At 41.4% G+C, this 19,666-nt stretch overlaps 1 protein-coding gene across 1 annotated transcript in view; it reads right to left on the reverse strand.

Annotated features, from left to right (window-relative positions):
• Positions 1 to 19,666, reverse strand: part of ALDH1A1 (aldehyde dehydrogenase 1 family member A1) — a 440,093-nt gene that overhangs the window by 88,412 nt on the left and 332,015 nt on the right. The window contains exons 6-8 of the mRNA XM_069228985.1: positions 13,259 to 13,320; positions 10,657 to 10,785; positions 1,536 to 1,649 (exon numbers count right to left, since the gene is read on the reverse strand). Coding sequence (XP_069085086.1) covers positions 1,536 to 1,649; positions 10,657 to 10,785; positions 13,259 to 13,320 — 305 coding nt within the window. The remainder of the gene's footprint in view (positions 1 to 1,535; positions 1,650 to 10,656; positions 10,786 to 13,258; positions 13,321 to 19,666) is intronic.

The following is a 19,666-nucleotide window of genomic DNA, read 5'->3' on the forward strand; positions in this document are numbered from 1 at the left end:
GACAAGACATTAAAATGTTCACACAGCTTTCAATGAGTTTTCTGAATTGCTGTAAAGCTATCTTTAGCTCCTTTATTTAACCAAGATAAATTATAAAATCCCGTACAAACTGATAAATAGACTCTGCTATGAAAAAGCGAATGTTTGATAACTTCTATATCATTTGTATTTCATTAGATTCAAACCATTTGAGTTTAAAGTACACATTTTGGAGCATATGCTACACATAGTAAGAGTTTTGACAGATGAGGTAAAGCAGAAAAATTCGAAATATAGCATATACAAAATAAAATGAAATATCCTGGCGCTGCTTTCATGCAAAACCTAGCATGAAAGCAGCACCAGGAATGGACTGAGCAGCAGGGACTGCCACTCAGACACAGCCCTGCTGTCTGTGCAGTTTCTCCAGCCCGGCTGTTAAACACAGCCAGGCTGGAGAAACCTAAGTTTGCATGTGCGTTTGGCTGGCCTGAGTGAGGAGACGCTCCTTCGCTATAGTGAAGGGGATGCTCCTGTTTACTCAGCTGTTAAATTTAATGATCAACTAACATCTGACAGCTGATTGCATAGAAGGTTTACATTTTTGTTTAGACTAATCAAGTATCCTGCCGATTGAATAAAGAGACTGATTACATTTTAATAGTGTATTGTTTATTCTGTGGAGCTGTAATCCTTAGAGAATATTCTCTAAATGCATGATGGGATGGAAAGGAGACTGAGGAACTAAACAGATGTAGGAGCTATTTTTTCAGAATTGCAAGAAGCTGAAATGCAAAATTCATGACACTTACGTAATTCCTGCAAATTAAGAAAATCAGTTCCTGTTGACAACATCAGGGCTGCCAACTTCAACAAAAATCTCCAAACGTGAGGAAAGAGCGGGGCCTTGAAGGGGGTGTGGCCTCATTCAGAGAAGAGGATAAGAGGCACTTTTGCCCACAACCCAGCCCCAAGCCCTTTCTCTGAAAAAAATAAAAGCTTGTTGAGGCAGTTGCCAATGTTCTGGGGTGTTATCAAACCCATTAATGGACATCAGCAGGCAGTTAAAAGCTTGAAAAAACGAGCTGAAAACTACTGCTTTTAGTGGTTTTCTGTGCGTTTTCCTTTCCACATGTGATAATGGTTCCTCACCGTGTGATGGGAGCCAATAACGTGTGCCCCAGGGTGGCATCGTGTGAATTGGCAGGTCTGCAACATTTATGTGAATTGTATATTTCAAAACTACTGTGCAGTACTGGTTCTGCTCTGATTGTAAGGAGGGCCTCCCTACTGTGTGCCTGCACTTTGATCTCTATAAATTAGAAATAACTGGACAATATTACTTTGCAAACAATTTTTCACAAACAGCAGAGGCCTATCAGAGGTTCCCGCAGCCCTTGCGTTGCGGGCAGGTCCCCCAGGCTTACCCATACTGGAGTAGCCCCCTACAGATGTGAGTGTAGGGGGACACTTCAGCATATCGTGCAGGGGGCTCCTCATGTTTTGTGATGTCACTGGCAAATAAAAATGTAAAGGCATATTTACAAGGTGTATACCTCTGTTGATCCAGTGAAAGCCACTTTGTCAACATCCATGTGGTGAGAAATAGCTGCTCCTGCTGTTGGTCCGTATCCTGGCACGATGTTTACAACACCTGGTGGAATTCCAGCCTAGAAAGGAACAATAGCATAATGTATACCTCTTAGGTGTTGCAATAGAAATATTGGCAATTTTGTAGATATTTTAAACAAAGTACACATTACATAACTTTCGAAACAAATCTGAAAGAATCAGATCAGGATAATATTCTTTTTCACTTTTTTGCACAAATGTTTATTGCTATACCAACCGCTGTTTCTGTAACGTATTAGTACTTTTGCTTAAAAGTACTAGTACCTTTGCTTTTGCTTAAAATACCTTCATGGAGGGCGTTAAGACAAAGACACTTAATAAAAGTTGTTGGTCCTTATAATGCACCTGATGCGGAAGAGCAAAGTTCTGAAATAATCCATGGAACGAGCTCATGGGATTCACAGATGCTACTAAAATTCATAGGAATAAGTATGACGAAGGTGCATCCCAGGCTTCACAGCACCACTGTAATGTCGTCATTGCCATATGTATAGTGACAGAGTCGTAAAACCTAAAGTAAATAACTATGTTTTATTCAGTAAGTGGAAAAGGTGTTTTCCACATGCTTGCAAATGTACTTAGTCCAATAGCAGAAGCAATATGTATGCACACCTAAAAACATGCCTGATTCAGTAACCAAGATTCTAGCACAAATTAGATGCATTTGTGCATCTATATAACTTATACACACTTAAATTAGGTGGTGTGTGAACCTATCACACCTTTCTATGAGTGGCCAAAGGGATGCAAAAACACAAAAGGTAGTCTCTGCCAACAAAAGAGCCATTCTCAAAGGAAAAGTGGCAAATCGAAAAATCGAAACAAATAAGCTGCTCTATAATTTCCTGCTAGTAAGGTACTTTTGTTTATCTCAGCATGTGTATATTGTTTTCGTTTCTGATAGAAAATATTTTTCCTCTGTGTAAAAAGAGTATTTTGTAAGCGCTTAAAATATCGCATTGTTTTCAGTTTGCACTGAGTCATGTTCAAGTTCCCCTGTTCAAACTTGCATCTGGGCTCGTGGCCATAACCATATTCCCGTAAATAGCATACATACATTAGCAAAGTAGCCTTTGTTAAATACACGTGCGGAATTAAATGTAGACGAGCAAGACAAATGAAATAGGCGTGGGAGTAAGCACAAATTACACATGGAGTGTGAAGTTTCAATTTCAAAGAATGTTTCTGATTCTGTCGCAATGACATTGACCCAGTGTCACAGAAAATGTGCAAAACTATGAATCATTATTTATTCGAAGGATTTGCACAGATGTATACGTTGCCAGAAATGTTCAGGTCTCCTGAGTATTCCACTTAAATCTACACAACTTTTAAATTGACATATATACCAATGGCCCACTATGCACATTCCAACGAAGTATACCTAGCAGTAATATATAAAAGGACCTTTCTTTACTTTTTTATTTTTCACATTGAGAAACAGCATATTTCCGTTTGAACAAACCCCTTTCCCTTCAACTCCATTACCTAAAAAATGGTACTCATTCCTTTTATTCATTCATTTCTTTGTTAAGGCAAAGGTATCAGTTATAGATTACATGATAGAGAGTTTAAATCAAACAGGGAAACCAATAAAGCAAAGATAAGTAGGACAAAATATCACAAAATTGAAATTTCAGGAACCCATTCGTAGAGCTACCAGGCATGCAGGGGCTAGTGGTCCCAACGAGGGTGCTTGAGGCCTTTTACACTTGATGTCCTGGGACCCGACCTACTATGGATCCTACATAACTGGATCAAGTACCCTTTCTTCACTTAACTCTCAGTGGACAGCTATGACTGAGCAGTCAATGCTCCCTTGGGGGGAATGTAGTTACAGGTCAGAAAACACAACCCATACCTCAAACGTGCAAAGAGTACAAAGAATAATTCAATGTACGGCCAAATATTTGTTTTTATAAGAAAAAGTAGCATTTTAGATCTAATTTTACACATGCAAAGAAATGCAACAACACAATCCCCCTTGAGGTCTGGGCTCTAGTAGTTGTCAGGTGAATGCCTGTCCCACTCTTCTTCATGTTATATGATCAAGGTTATTTCCTCATCTCTGGTTGCTGCATCATCAGGGAATGCAAACTATTAGGCAATGCTCAAGAGGTCTCCTTTTTGACCTTTTAGGAGCTCTTGCAGCACAGAAGAGTCCAGCAGTAAAGTGGGCAACGTCTAATGCACTCCCACAAATCCTGCTCAATTTGGAGAAGTCAAGCTGATGAAGGCCTACACAGCAGCCCCTGGGGGCACAGGCTCTCTCTCCTGAGGCGCACTGCTGTAGGTCTCCTAGATGTCAGAGCAACTCCATGATCATGAAGACGCAGTAAGTTGACTTTGCTCAGCTCCTCAATTGAGGCAAGGAATATTTTCTTCAAGTCCCGACTAGAGCCAGCAAGAGTGTGACGCTATCCACAGCATTTCCAGTAGTCCTCTGTGGTGAGTCAGGAGCAGTTTCCCCTTCTGGCATACAAGGCCTCCAGGGCGTGGCAGTATTGCACACAGACTACAGCCTGATTGGTGCACAGGCGAATCCTCACACCTCACACAGGGAGTCCTTTAGATAGGGTTCCCAACTGGACCTCGCTCCCTCTAACGCTCTTCTCTTCCTCACAAGGGATACTGGTCTTGCAAGCAGTCAGGTCTGGTGCTTCAGGCTCTGAGCAGGTTTCCCTGGGTGATGTTCCTCGCCCAGCAGGGAGACTAGCAGACCATGCCCCACAGTCCTGCTCACATCAGGTGTATCTGTGATAAGGCATGGAAGACACAATGTGGGTTTAGCAGCATGATGTCAGCTGTCTCTGAATGGATAAAGTCACAATAGAGGATTTGTGGAGAGGGTTGGAAATTAAGAGTGATGAGACTTGTGACTGTATCTAGTCAGAAGAAATTAAATGCAGAGTTGTGTAGGCACAACAAAGGGAAGATATGTTGGGTTCTGTCTCATCATACTGAATACATGGGGTAGAAGTACTGGGGACACAAGAGCAAGGTACCAGAGTTTTCTGTCTCATCAGCCGTGTAACTCTTTGTGAAGGATAGATGGAGACACAAGTGGAGAATGGAAGGGAAGGTGGGAGGGAAGGTAAAAGGATGGTAGAAGCAGGCGGATGTGTCTTTGATTAGATGAGTGGGAATTGGAGGAGAAAATGTAAGATGGGGCTGGCCATCATCTAACTTGGTAAGGGAAAGGACCCTATCAATGACAAGTGATACAGCGTGATGGAGGGAACTTTTTTGGTGAAAACAAGAATTAAGAATTGAGATAAAATAGTTAAAGATGCACACAGCTGATTATGTGTTGCATTAGTTAATTTTATAGAGATGCAAATGCAATATATTTACTGTGGTTAATATATCAAAGTCCTTATGGATGGTATGAGTGGTCCTAGTTGTGGTTTCAATTGCATGTTAACATGCTTGTGATGTATAGTATCAGACCTTAACTTGTTTTCTCTTTCACAGCCTATGCACTGAGAAGCCTCAAATGAGACTTTCAGTCTTTTATTTAATTGTATGAAACTCAGTTGGTTCTACAATCTTGCTTGGGCTGCCATTTTTAAAATGCGTTATTTTTTGTTTATATTGTTCCCGGAGAGGACCGATTTCAACTGTTTACAAATGAAGGCTATTTCTTTTAGCCAAACAGACATGTTGTTCATATTTTGAATGTGTCTTTATTTTTGTTGTAGGGAATAATACATGGTTACTCAATAGATGTGGAGTAAAGCTCACATTACCATGTTATGTGTTTGCTAATTTACTCTTTATTAATAACAGGTAACTGTAAGAAATAGGTTGGTTAAGAGGAATGAAACCCTACTCAAGCAACAGCCACAATAGTTTTCAGGGTGAAATACAAAAAGTCTGCAAATTATCCTTTGCTTAACCTGGTAGCTTGGCACAAAAGTAGCAGTCAGTCTTAACTTAGAGGTAATTTGCAAACTATGTATGCAGCACATAAACAGTAATAAAGCGAAACCATAAATCCTGCTCCAAGTTAGAAAAGATTTATCAAAGTATTTGACACCAAAACAACAAAAATCCCATCAGCAGAACTAAAAATATGAAATTTCAAAGATTTAAGTAGGAATAGTGTCTAAAAGCATAAAGTGCCATCTGGTCATAAGCATCATCTGGTCATAAAGCATCATATGGTAATGCTAGACCTGGGGAAAGTCAGGAGTTCAGGCCAACCTCAATGGAGCATGGGACGGGACCAGGCACCAGATTAGTATAGCTGAAAACGTTACTATAAGAAAACAGGATTTTTGCATGTTTTCCCCAACTTTTTGCCCCATTTTGTAAATGCTAGCTGCTGATTTTTTACTTTGAGAGTGCACTGAGGCCTGCTGTTAAGACCTCAGTGACATTGTTCTTTCTTCATTCAAAATGTTATGGTTAATTACCCAATTGGCATGTGCTGACGTCTAAGTCTGTAGTATAAGGGACCCAGGTACCCAGGGGATGTAAAGCTGGCTGTCCACACAAGAGCTGCAGCACTGGTGGTGCCACTCTCGTTTGACAAAGTGAAAACATGTCTTTCAGCTGCCCTTGAAGACTGAAGAGTCTGTGCATGTACTTCACACACGACTTGCCATTACCACTAATGTGAAAATCCACTAGTCACTTAACTACATATAAGTCACCTCTAGGCAGGCCTATGAAGGCCTATGGCAAGGAGCTGTGATATTGTTAAAATACACATGTATTTTCTGATATGTTTATACAGCAAATACCTAAAGTGTTGGTGTTGCTGAGGACACTTAAGTAGCCTTATAAGGAAATTGCAGAGTTAACTGTTGGCACTCCAGTGCATCTAAGGTCTGACAGAGGCTTCCTAACTATGTCATGTAAGGTATCAAATTAAAGGGGACACCAAATGCGACTTAATGGCACAGTCAATATTTATGTTTAATTTAAAGCTGGCCACTTTTTAAAAAGTTGACATTTTTTGTTTTGCTGCAAGCGGGCACTGGGCTATTTGGAAATAGCAAGAAGATGCACCCGAGTTTGCTAGACCCTTGAGTGTTGGTTGTGACTGGATTCATCCACCCAAGGGACATTAATCATCACCAAAGGTTTGCACTGGAATTGCTGTGTTGCAAAAATGAAAATAGCTCTTTGACCCCTGCCAAGAGGTCTTCATGGTACCCTGAGATCCGTGACAGGATACCGAGGACTCAGCTGGACTTCAAACCTGTGGATCACACAGCATCTGAAGCATTCATTGAGCATCCTTAAGCTTGCATCCCTCGGCAAAGGGACCACTCCACAGAAGTCAATGGTGGTTGTTCTGTAAAGTTTAGAACTTACTTTTAATGCTCTGGTGACCAAGTAACTGTCTAAAGTTATCTTTTAAGACTATTTGACTCCTATCCTGTTGGATTTGGTCACCCATTCCAGGCAGAAGTTGCTGAACTCGGTGTTTGCAAATTTTACAAAGTTTCCAAACGTTTGTAAAGTTTTGACTTACCAATGCTCATTTGTGCTTGATGTTAAAGAGTTTGAAAAAAATAAAAAAATCATATCTCTGTAACCCTCAGGTAGATTTTAGTTATTGAGAACTCTAAAAATTCATAAAGCTATGCTATAACTTTATAAATTGTTGCTAGGTCTCTTTCTTGTTTGATGACTTTCTTATTGTGTTGCTTGGTGCTGTTAAATGCTTTCTACACTGTTCTTTTGCTAAGCCTGGCTGCTCTGTGCCACAGCTACCAAAGGGTTTGGCTGAAGGTTGAGTAAATTACTCTGACTGGACCTAAGGAGACAAATGTGAGTGTACTGCACGATAAGGCCTCAACCTTGCCATGTAGTAAACCCATTTACTTACAGCTACCTTGTCAAATGTCTGGCAGAAAAGAATCAAGTTTGCGGTGGAAGAGGCCACAAGGAGCAGGGAGAACATCACGGATGGTCAGTGCTACAGTGCGAAGAGCAGGCTGGGCGTCACAAATGCATGTCACCGAAATATGAAGATCTGACCTGGTGGTGTGGATGGTAGGTGCTGGAGTTTCATGTAGGCAGTCACTGTGGGCTGTTGATGCGGTAGTGCGAAGTGCAAATTTTATGGTGCCGATTATCGCTGACAGTCTCTGTAGCCATGAAGAGTCAGGTTCACCGAAGCTTCACGCTTGCAGTTGTCACCATCTTGGTGTGAACGGGCCCATTTGCGGTCATAAAGAGCCCATAATTTCAGGATTTCTCCTTCTTTTTCAAGTGGAGTTCAACTGATGCCAAACCAAAAGCCCAGGACCCGGAAGGCACCTTTGGGGGATCAGGTTCCCACTCCAGCTGAGGACAGTAGGGCTCAGGCAGGTCTGACAGTCCAATATTTATAATGGGTGCCAGCTTTGAAGTGTGAAAAATCTCTATGCTTGCCCCCACATCTGGTTCTGGAATTCACTTCCTCCCTGCCCTGGTCCCAGGATGTCTGGAGTCACAAAAGTTATGTGAAGTGTTTTTGAGTGTGGACTGAGGGAACTCCTTCGAAGTGCAGTGGTAGGAGACAGCTCTGCCTCTCCCATTTGTTCCAGATGGCCCAGTATGCCAACACAGAGTCCCCCTTTGTGATACAGTCTGAGAGTAATACACAAAGGCTAACTGCCATGTTTACGTATTTAAGTGACCCAGGATACAGGCTGCAGGCACTAAATGTTAAGATAAGAAAATGTCAACTTTCTAAAAGTGGAATTATCAAATCTAACTTTGCCATCAGAGATAGTTTTAAATTACAATTCATTAGAGACCAAAAAGGAGATTTCTTCTTGTTCCCAAGTAAAAGTTAGCCCTTATTAAATGTTATAAGGCACCTGAATGTTATCCTATGCGAGAGGTAGGCCTCACATTAGTGAAAAACTAATTTGTGAGTTGTTCACCACTAACACATGTAAAACCTAAAAGTACATGTCCAACATCTTAAACACAATACACCCTGCCCTATGGGTTGTTATGGCCTACCTTAAGGGATAACAGATGTGTGTCAAGAAAGGGAGTTTTAGGATAAGCAAAGGGTTTATTTTCGAAGCAAAACTGGCAAGCCTGAGACATTTTAAAGGGCTACTTATGTGGTTGGCACACTAAGTGCTACAGGCTTATTAGTAGCATTTAATTTAGTGGTCCTGGGTATATGGTATACCACTCTACTAGGGACCTATAAGTAAATTAAATGTGCTAAATAAGTGTTTTACCATGTTGTAAGGAGTGAACAGAAACATTTTAAAACTTGTTATCAGTGGTAAAGTGCAAGCAGTCCTAAGGCAACCAGGAATGAATTTCAGAAAACAGGAGGGATGAGGCAAATTAAATGTGGGGGTAGCCCTGTGGAGAGGGCCAAGTCCAAAAGAAACTAGTATGTCAAACCACGATGACTGTTTGATTTCGCTGTTTAAAGTGCATAAAACTCACTATTTGAGAGATAGGTCATGTGATTTCCCCTTTCTCCTTTAGAAACAGACTTCAGACCAAGCCTTTCATTGATCTGAACTTTGAATATTTGTCATGTTCCTTCTCTCCTTGTAAACTGGACAGTGCTTATGACAGAGATCTCTTTGATCCATTATTCGCCTTGTGAGAGGCCATATTTGGTTCTGGCTACTGACTATATTAGGGCTTAGTTTCCACTGCCAGTATTGATTTACATTTTTTCAATTTTTGAGCATTTTTAATTAAGTGGCTAACCAGTGCCTTTTAACTTATGTTTCTGTCCATCATTGCTTAAATAATCCTTCATGGTTTGTACTTTCATCCTTGCCTTGAATGGATTTCTCTGTGTCGATAATCCTATGTGATTCATCTGTTTGTACATGAATCTGTGTTTAGGGATCTCATCTTTAAAGACACACCCACAGCCTTGTTCCATCAGTCAGCCCTTTAATGCTAAAATCATTGACAAAGATTATCACCAGTGAACTGAATCATAACGTTACCATTATCATAGATGGAGATTGGTTGAGTGCCCTAGATGTGCATGGAGGGAGTAATAGAGAGTTGTAAGGCCATTTGGAATGCTACCACTGCAAACCACCCTCAAACGGTTTAAGAAAAACAGCAATTGGAGGCATTGCTTCATAGAGAACATGAGAACATCTGTTTGTAGGTTGCACTTTTCTACAAAGACTTCTTGAGGGTGTCCTCTGTTACCTATGTTTAGAGTTTTTGTTAGCATTCTTGGAGAAGTTGGGTGATACGAGATTGTAGAGGAAAACACCCATTATTTCTCAAGATGTTTAGAAGGGAGATTATTTAAAAGTGTACCAATTTAACAGCAGGTGTCACAAAAGGAAGAGCAGTAGAAGGTAGAGAAATCCCACCCTGAAGAGGTATTTCTTCTCTTCTTCACAGTAAAAACATTTCAGGTTAGCAAGGGGTTTCTAAACGGTTTGTAAATACAAACAGATGAGCACATAGGTATTTCTCAGCTTTTTGCTAGGCAGTACACAGGAAGGGCAGCCCCTGAACTCTCCCCACACTCCCCAGGTAGGCATTTACTTCAAAAGATAGTCCACAAGACTATAATTGTGTGCAGTAGTAAATTTATCCTGTGGCATAAATGTCCACTGATCAAAATTCTCTAAATTAGTATCAGCAGACTTTAAACCAAGTTGCATGCTTAAAGACGTTTGTGAATTGTGATCGTTTGGAAAACCTGCCAGTCAATTTTACAGTTCTGGCTTACTGGCACATGTTCCACCTGTGGACTAGCACAGCACTAAACAGTAAAAGGATGGCTTGACCAAAGTAGACCAGTTTAGGGAAACAGATCACTAATTATCACAATTTAACCGTTTATGTATGTCATGATAATTCATAATTGTGATACTCAAAATAATCTATAGAGCTTCTTGGTGCTAGCTCAGCTGGACCTAGAATCCAGGCAATGATGTAGAACAGGCACAAATAAGTAACAAATCACAATAGATGTTTCTTACTCTCTTGCAACCAGTCAGTATCTGCAAATTAATTTTTGCAATACGTCATGGTACAACGTTCTGACTTGGCCCTGTGGTCTCTCACTAATGCTAGTTGAAAACTCACCTCTTGGATCAATGATCCCATGTAGAGAGCAGAAAGTGGCGTTTGCTCTGCTGGTTTAATTACAACGGTGTTCCCACAGCAGAGAGCAGGTGCGAGCTTCCAAGCAAACATCACCAAAGGGAAGTTCCACTATGACGCAAGAAAAAAATAAAAGGCTGACATGCATTGTGTTTGCATATAGAAAGGCCTCATTCTGAATGTCAAGAATATAATATTTCACATTTTTCCAAATAACATAATGCAAATAAGTTACAAGCAAAAAGAATGGTGAAAGTCTCAAACACTCCACTTTTATATTGCCTTGTCAAAATCAATCAACAATTTTTGGGGGCTGTGAATGATAATTATGAAGACACAGTCGCTAAAATACATATCACAGTTGAGGGAAATTGATTTTATTATCACTTTTACAAGTTTGTAAAATGGTTTGAAAGAGCCCCTTTTCATACTTTACTGAATGTTTGTTAGTTTACTCGATTGAGGGACATAATTCAGTGGAAATAAGAGCTTTTGTTTTCGATGACTATCCAGCATACCTTGTTTCCCCAGTTTATTTATTAAAACTAAAACTAAAAGTGGAGGATTGATTACCACCTTGGGGATGGGTCTAAAAGGTGATATTTGGAAAGGAATCCGACATAAACAACTATGAAGCTAACAACGTTAAAAAAAAATCATAATGAGAAATTACAAATTGAAACAGTTGAAGAAGGGTAGCAAATAAGGCTAGAAAAGTAGGAAAAAAAAGATCAGCATTTACGTGAACTGGTACCCAAATTCCAATAAATAGTCTTGGTCCATGAACATTAGTATATATTACTACAATGCAAATGAAAAGCAAATACCACACGACAACCATTGGTTGGCCCAGAATTCTGCTGGCCCTTCCAAGCTTGTGTGAACATCGGTGTGGGTGAATTGCACAGAAAAAGCTGAAAGCTGGTATATACATTCAGAGCATTCATTCAAAGGACAGAAGATGGATTAGTGGAGTAATGCATTGAGGTGTCTGCCCTTGTTGCCCTGGAAAAATACCCTCTAATCTTTATAGCCACACAAGACATGCGTAAGGGAAAGATAATTATGGGGTCGCATATGGAAGTGGGATTCAAGTCTAGGGGGGTTATTCTAACTTTGGAGGAGGTGTTAATCCGTCCCAAAAGTGACGGAAAAGTGACGGATTTACCACCAGCCGTATTACGACTCCATTATATCCTATGGAACTCGTAATACGGCTGGTGGTATATCCGTCACTTTACCGTCACTTTTGGGACGGATTAACACTCCTCCAAAGTTAGAATAACCCCCTAGGTCTGCAGGGCTGGGGGTGTCATCTGTGGCTGTTTGTCAGAGGGGTCAGCAATCATAATGTCGCCACTGTGGGAACAGACTCTGACAGGAACAGAGGTCTACTGAGGGTGATATGTCTGGGCCTCTGGTCTTCGATTTCCCAGAGATGAGTTGGTATCACACTTCTACAGGGAGAAAGAAGTGTATACTAACATATTTTGAAAGATCATCGCAAATCATAGATCTTACGGTGTTAAGCATGTAGATCATCAAACTAGCAGCAGGAACAGAAGCCCCAAACTAACAGGCAGGGTCCTCAAGCCAAGGTTAAATCGTCTGCCTTAGGAAATGGAGAACTCAAAGTTCAGTTCAATGATGTATTTCTCGTATGGGTTCGTTTATGACAGCAGGCATAAGATTAGATATGAGATGTGGGAGCTACAAGAGGTATTGTCCCCAATGCATACATAACTCACAGTAGAAAGTGGAGTTAATCTTGGATGACATGGATGCCAACCCCTCTGCAAGTCTTGCCTGACAGTAACTTGACCGTCACAATGGAGGACGACACAGAGGTAAACCATATCCAATACATTTTTTAAACTGCATTGGTAACTATTTGGATTAACTCCCATATCCCCCACTATGTAGAAGTGTTTTAGATGGAGAAGAGGACTCATCAGGCTTTTCCAAAGTTTAAAAAGTCTATATATTATCGTACCATGTTGTCATGCATCACATAGAAGAAATGCACTTTAAAGTACTACCTGCACCCACACCTGTTACTCCGAGTAGCAACAGACTCTGGAACGTCTTGTTCTACTGAGGAGGTAGGGAAATATGATGGGCTATTTTTGAGTGGAGGCAACAGATCTTCAACAATCATAGCGTGTAAGTTGTTAACGAGGAAACAGAGGAGCATGGAAGTCGAGCCCTATAGGCCATGGAGCTTTGGATCTTCACAACTAAGATGCCCTCATGGAAAACCATGGGAACAATCCAGGCACTGCCCCTCTGAGGTTGATGTTCTAATATTAACTGAGTCCCTTATGCAGGTGTTTTTAAGTTGTATTCTTGAAGGATAGTAGTATAGTATGCCCAATTTATGACTACATATATCAATGAATATTTGTGACACGGTAAATATTATGTGTTAAATAATAAACAGCGAACACACACATTTTTCCATTTCACGCACATAACATCACATTTTAGTGACATTTGTCTATATAGCTCTATTTTCATCTTGTGCTAATTAACGTTTTTGATATCATTTTTCCATATGTCAGCAATGAAAATATTTTATACTCACTGGAATAATTTGACCGCATACACCAACAGGCTCGTGTCTTGTAAATGTAAAGAAGTCTCCATCTACGAGAAAGCAATAAGAAATGTTGAAACACTTCTAAAACTCAAAGGAGCCTCTGAATATGCAAAAACATGGCAGCATTTAACTGTGAGCTGCTGTAAATGATACAACCATCTGCGAAAGAAACAATAAAAGAAATGCATTTTCTGTCCGTGCAAAATATTTTCTCCTCTCCAGTTCTCGAGTGATTGTGATCAATATAGGTTATCATGGGTACTTCAATGAGGCAATTTAACAGGAATTTAAGCAGACACTGCGAGCTCCAGTAAGCACATATGTCTTAGTAAGGGGTGCATGGAATTTTTCCTCTTAATATTTTTGCAGATTTGTTTTTTTTTCAGGGGAACATTCAGACCATGATTTATACTTTTTGGGGCAAAACTGCACTAACGCAATTTTGCACCAAAAAGTTTAGCACCGGCTTGCACCATTTCTGTGCACCAGCCGGGCACCATATTTATGGAATGGTGCAAGCCAGTGCAAAGGGTAGGCTAGTGTAAAAAAAATGAGGCAGGGCTGGCGGTATGGGAGAAGGGGGTTTTGCACCCAAAAAATGACGTTAGGCAGGTTAGAGTAAAAAAAAAAATTACTCTAACCTGCTAGAGTCATTTTCTGACGCAAAACCATCCATACCACATGACTCCTGTCTTAGAAAAGACAGGAGTCATGCCCACCAACCCAATGGACAGCACAGGGGACCAGGGTCCCCTGGACATGGCCACTGCACACTGTGCCATGTATGAGGGCCCATTTCAGGGCCCCCATAGCACTTTAAAAAATAAAATAAAATACTTACATGTACTTACCTGGAATGGGGTCCCCCATCCTCCCCTGTCCCTCTAGCGTGGGTGAGGGTGTCCCTGGGGCCTGGGGAGGGCACCATGGAAATAGGCCCACAGGTACCCTAACGCCTGCCCTGACCCAGGTGTTAAAAAATGGGGCAAAGCAAGGTTTGCACCATTTTTTGACCCCTCCTCCCTCCCGTGCACCATTTTTGCACGGGAGTATAAATATGGCGTTAAGGCCATAGAGTCATTTTTTGCACGGGAGCACCTACCTTGCATCTCATTACGGCAAGGTAGGTTTCCACATCCAAAAAATGACTTTAACTCTATAAATTTGGCGCTAGATGGGTCTAGTGCCAAAGTATAAAAATTGAATTAGTTTTGCACCGAATTAGAGTTAAAAAAATGACCTTAATTTGGTGCAAACAAAGTATAAATATGCCCCGACATCTCCTAATGAGAACCTATTCAAACACTAGGGAGCATATTTACAAGAAACTGGGGCATCCGTGCTGATGCACCAGTTTTTTTGTGTCGCCCCTTCCCTACCTAAGGACCCCATCGGTGCACCATGGTGAATGTTAAGCCACTAGCGTCAAAAGTTTTGCCGCTATTGTGGCTCTTTGCTACGCTAGCATCAAAAATGTTCACGCTAGTGCAGCGACGTGCAAGGAGGCCCATATGTTTCTATGGTTGTGTCATTTTAACACCTGCACAGGCGTTATAAACAATGGCATAAATGGCGCAGTGAAATCTTGTTGATTTCACTGCACCATTTTTGTGGGCCTCCTAGAGCCAGATCGCTCCCCTTACATGACATTATGCCCGGTGCAGGCATAATGTAGTGCAAGGGGGTGCAAAGTGGTGCAATGCAAGCATTGTGCCTCTTTGTAAATACAAAAAAGCCTTCCTAACGCTACACTAGTGTAAAAAAATAAAATATGCTAATGTGACACAGGAAGGCACTAGGGGCTTGTAAATACACCCCTAGATTTCCATGCATATTCACTCTACCATGCAAACACCTACAGGGTTATGTACCACAGAAGTCCGTATTAGGTCAAATTAATGATTTTATTTTTCAACGTGGAACTATCCTTTAACTTACTACCCGAAAAGCATGAGGAGACAGAGGTCCTCATTAAAAGCTGGGCAGAATAAGGTGGATATTTTTACCACACATGATAAATACACCGTGTTCTGAGTTTTCAACAGCAAAACGAGGCATAACAGATGTACTTTTTTGTAAAATATTTTCCTAGATTTATTACGTATGTTACACATGACATTGTAAGTAGAAGATTTTCAAACCATACCTTCACCCTAAAACCCAATATTTACCTCCTCTTAAACTACTAACCAAAGTAATTTCCATTGCCATTACATTCCAAAGTCTCCTGGCCCATTGCTGTTAGTCGGGTAACGTTCTCCTCTTCCAGTGGGACGCAGTTCCTTGTTTACCAACCAGCAACATGTGGGTAGTGTCTATTCGTTTTTGGTTTGAAACTGAGAGACCCACTGTTTTCCTAATGTGGCTAATGTGGCTAATGTGGCTTAGAATCTCTTTCCAATACATAGCTAGAATGGGACAAGACCACCATATGTGAACTACTGTGCCCCATACCCCATAGTTTTTCCAGTATTTTGCTTCTCATCTGAAGGCTCTGTTGATTTGAGTTTCTGGAGTGCCATGTACCAATTATACAAAATCTTACAGCACATTTTTCTACTATGCTATTTTAGTCCGTTTTCACGATCCCTGGGGGGGTCTAAAGTGGGTTGTATTGCCTTTTAGATACTTAACACTAGGCCTTTGGTTGATTCATAGTGTGATAATATCCACTCCATCGGTGTTAGGTCACTCGTCCCTCCTAGCTTTCAGAGTGGAGTACGTAAACATTGCAACTGTAAATACTACAGCCTCTCTGCTTTCCCCACCCCAAAATCATTTTTCATGTTTCAAATGATCTAATGGTTTTATTTTAAATTAGGTCTCTCAGCCTAGTGCTGTCTCCTTGCTGCCACTTTAAGAAATGTGGAACAGTGTGTGCAGAATGAAGGTGGGATTATTGTGAATAGGCATGAAGGAGGGCAGAAATGATCATTATCCCATTATCCCTTATTTTTTGTCAAATATATATATATATATATATATGTATATAAACATACACATATTTAAATATTATCTAGTGCCGCCTAGTTTCTATAGAAAAACTGTTATATGCTTGCCTATATCTTTGGCACCGCTTGAAGAATCTTCACGAAATTTTCCAAAAATGTTTGACAGTCACATGAGCTGCTGCCTGGAAAGTTTCGGGATGATCTGTCAAGCGGGGGCCAAAATAAGGGGGGGTGAAACTTAAAGAGTTTTCAATGTGAACTCCAATAAGAAAAATTGAACAGCGATAGCGCTAAAACAACTGGACAGAAATACACCCAGTTTGGCAGAAAGTTGGCTCTTGGTCGAGAAAGAGCCCTTTTAGTTATTTGGTGTAAATATGTTCAGTTTTTTTTTAGAAATTTAAGGAAATCAAATTTGTATATCTAGGGACACAAAGGATTCGCAACCCCTCCCAATCTCGTGCTAAGATCTGATTGGCTGCCAACACTTCAACAAGGAAGCAATGGCAGCCGTCTTGGGACTCGGCTGAAGCTAAATTTCAGAAAAAAAAATATATAAAATACAAAAGCGATCACAGTATGAACACCGTGGCCCCTTAGCTCTGGTGCTGGGGTCCCAAAGAGACGCTCCCAGGGTTAAAAAGCATTATTTTTTATATGTTTTCAGTGAGTTCGCAATGGGTTGCAAATCTGTGACAAAATGTTTTTAAAAAACAGCCTATGCTTGTTTGTAAATAAGTTCCCAGGTGGGCCACGTCCCGGGGGCACTCTTTTCTTTTTAATAGGGGGGCCTCCAAGACCTCCCACAGCCCCGGGGCAAATAATAAAATATGAGCGGGGGTCGTGCAACCCGCACCCTGGGTTCACCACCCCTGGGGCACAAATGTTTTACTATACAGGGAGTGCAGAATTATTAGGCAAATGAGTATTTTGACCACATCATCCTCTTTATGCATGTTGTCTTACTCCAAGCTGTATAGGCTCGAAAGCCTACTACCAATTAAGCATATTAGGTGATGTGCATCTCTGTAATGAGAAGGGGTGTGGTCTAATGACATCAACACCCTATATCAGGTGTGCATAATTATTAGGCAACTTCCTTTCCTTTGGCAAATGGGTCAAAAGAAGGACTTGACAGGCTCAGAAAAGTCAAAAATAGTGAGATATCTTGCAGAGGGATGCAGCACTCTTAAAATTGCAAAGCTTCTGAAGCGTGATCATCGAACAATCAAGCGTTTCATTCAAAATAGTCAACAGGGTCGCAAGAAGCGTGTGGAAAAACCAAGGCGCAAATTAACTGCCCATGAACTGAGAAAAGTCAAGCGTGCAGCTGCCACGATGCCACTTGCCACCAGTTTGGCCATATTTCAGAGCTGCAACATCACTGGAGTGCCCAAAAGCACAAGGTGTGCAATACTCAGAGACATGGCCAAGGTAAGAAAGGCTGAAAGACGACCACCACTGAACAAGACACACAAGCTGAAACGTCAAGACTGGGCCAAGAAATATCTCAAGACTGATTTTTCTAAGGTTTTATGGACTGATGAAATGAGAGTGAGTCTTGATGGGCCAGATGGATGGGCCCGTGGCTGGATTGGTAAAGGGCAGAGAGCTCCAGTCCGACTCAGACGCCAGCAAGGTGGAGGTGGAGTACTGGTTTGGGCTGGTATCATCAAAGATGAGCTTGTGGGGCCTTTTCGGGTTGAGGATGGAGTCAAGCTCAACTCCCAGTCCTACTGCCAGTTCCTGGAAGACACCTTCTTCAAGCAGTGGTACAGGAAGAAGTCTGCATCCTTCAAGAAAAACATGATTTTCATGCAGGACAATGCTCCATCACACGCGTCCAAGTACTCCACAGCGTGGCTGGCAAGAAAGGGTATAAAAGAAGGAAATCTAATGACATGGCCTCCTTGTTCACCTGATCTGAACCCCATTGAGAACCTGTGGTCCATCATCAAATGTGAGATTTACAAGGAGGGAAAACAGTACACCTCTCTGAACAGTGTCTGGGAGGCTGTGGTTGCAGCTGCACGCAATGTTGATGGTGAACAGATCAAAACACTGACAGAATCCATGGATGGCAGGCTTTTGAGTGTCCTTGCAAAGAAAGGTGGCTATATTGGTCACTGATTTGTTTTTGTTTTGTTTTTGAATGTCAGAAATGTATATTTGTGAATGTTGAGATGTTATATTGGTTTCACTGGTAATGATAAATAATTGAAATGGGTATATATTTTTTTTTGTTAAGTTGCCTAATAATTATGCACAGTGATAGTCACCTGCACACACAGATATCCCCCTAACATAGCTAAAACTAAAAACAAACTAAAAACTACTTCCAAAAATATTCAGTTTTGATATTAATGAGTTTTTTGGGTTCATTGAGAACATGGTTGTTGTTCAATAATAAAATTAATCCTCAAAAATACAACTTGCCTAATAATTCTGCACTCCCTGTATGGGGGAGGCCCAATGGCCTGGGGTGCACCACCTCCTGTGGGCTATTCCTGAAATATGAGCGGGGTGACCACCATCCACTGGGGCATAAATTGTCTTAATATGTGGGGGAGGCCTGATGGCCTCCCCTACAGTGCCGGGGACCACCATCTCCCCGGAGTGATTAATTAAATATGAGCGGGGGCTGCGTTGCTCCCTGCCCTGGGGATCACCAATTCCCCGGGGAACATACAAAATAATGTAAAGGTGGTCTGTTTCAGACCCCATTTAGCCCCAGGGACTACCACCTACTCTCAAGGAGCCACTGATGTCCCTGGCCTCTGCCACCCCCATGGCCGGCTCCTGCTATGTCCCAGGATGTCCACCCCCGGGACACAGCTGTTTGCTGTGGCTTGGCTGCAGCTTTGAAGCTGCAGCCAAGTCACAGCAAACACTCCAGTTTCTGTCAGCGGGACCTCCCAAGCAAGTCCCATTGTCAGAAAGTGGAGCCTTCATCTCTGTTCCAAGCATGCAGGTATGCACGCATGGAACAGAGATGAAAGATTTGCTTCAGCAACCTCAGAGCGGATGCTAAAAGCAGCTTCTTGCTTGCCTGTAGCAATGGGACCATCGGGGAGGCCTTGAGGCTTCTCCCACGATTCCAGATAGCCTGCAAGGGCACATGAGATAGCCCATAAAGGGCTAAAACAAACCAACAAAAGAAAAATGAATAGCTCAGTGTGAAGGTCACACACATTCACACTGAGGGTTCAAGTCCAGCCAGGCTCGTTTCCCATTTTTTTTTTTACTGCAAATGTTTAAGGCTCATACTGAAAGGTGATATTACTCTTTTTAAATGACAAATGCATTTTTCTTTTTAATTTGTCCAGAAATATCTCATTCTAAGTATATCACATACAAGAGCATAAAAAACTCTATATCTCTATCACATACAAGAGCCTAAAAAACTCTCTATCTTACTCCGACTCACTCACCAACTCAGACA

Source organism: Pleurodeles waltl, chromosome 1_1, assembly GCF_031143425.1.
Source record: "Pleurodeles waltl isolate 20211129_DDA chromosome 1_1, aPleWal1.hap1.20221129, whole genome shotgun sequence".
In the NCBI taxonomy this organism is placed as follows: domain Eukaryota; kingdom Metazoa; phylum Chordata; class Amphibia; order Caudata; family Salamandridae; genus Pleurodeles; species Pleurodeles waltl.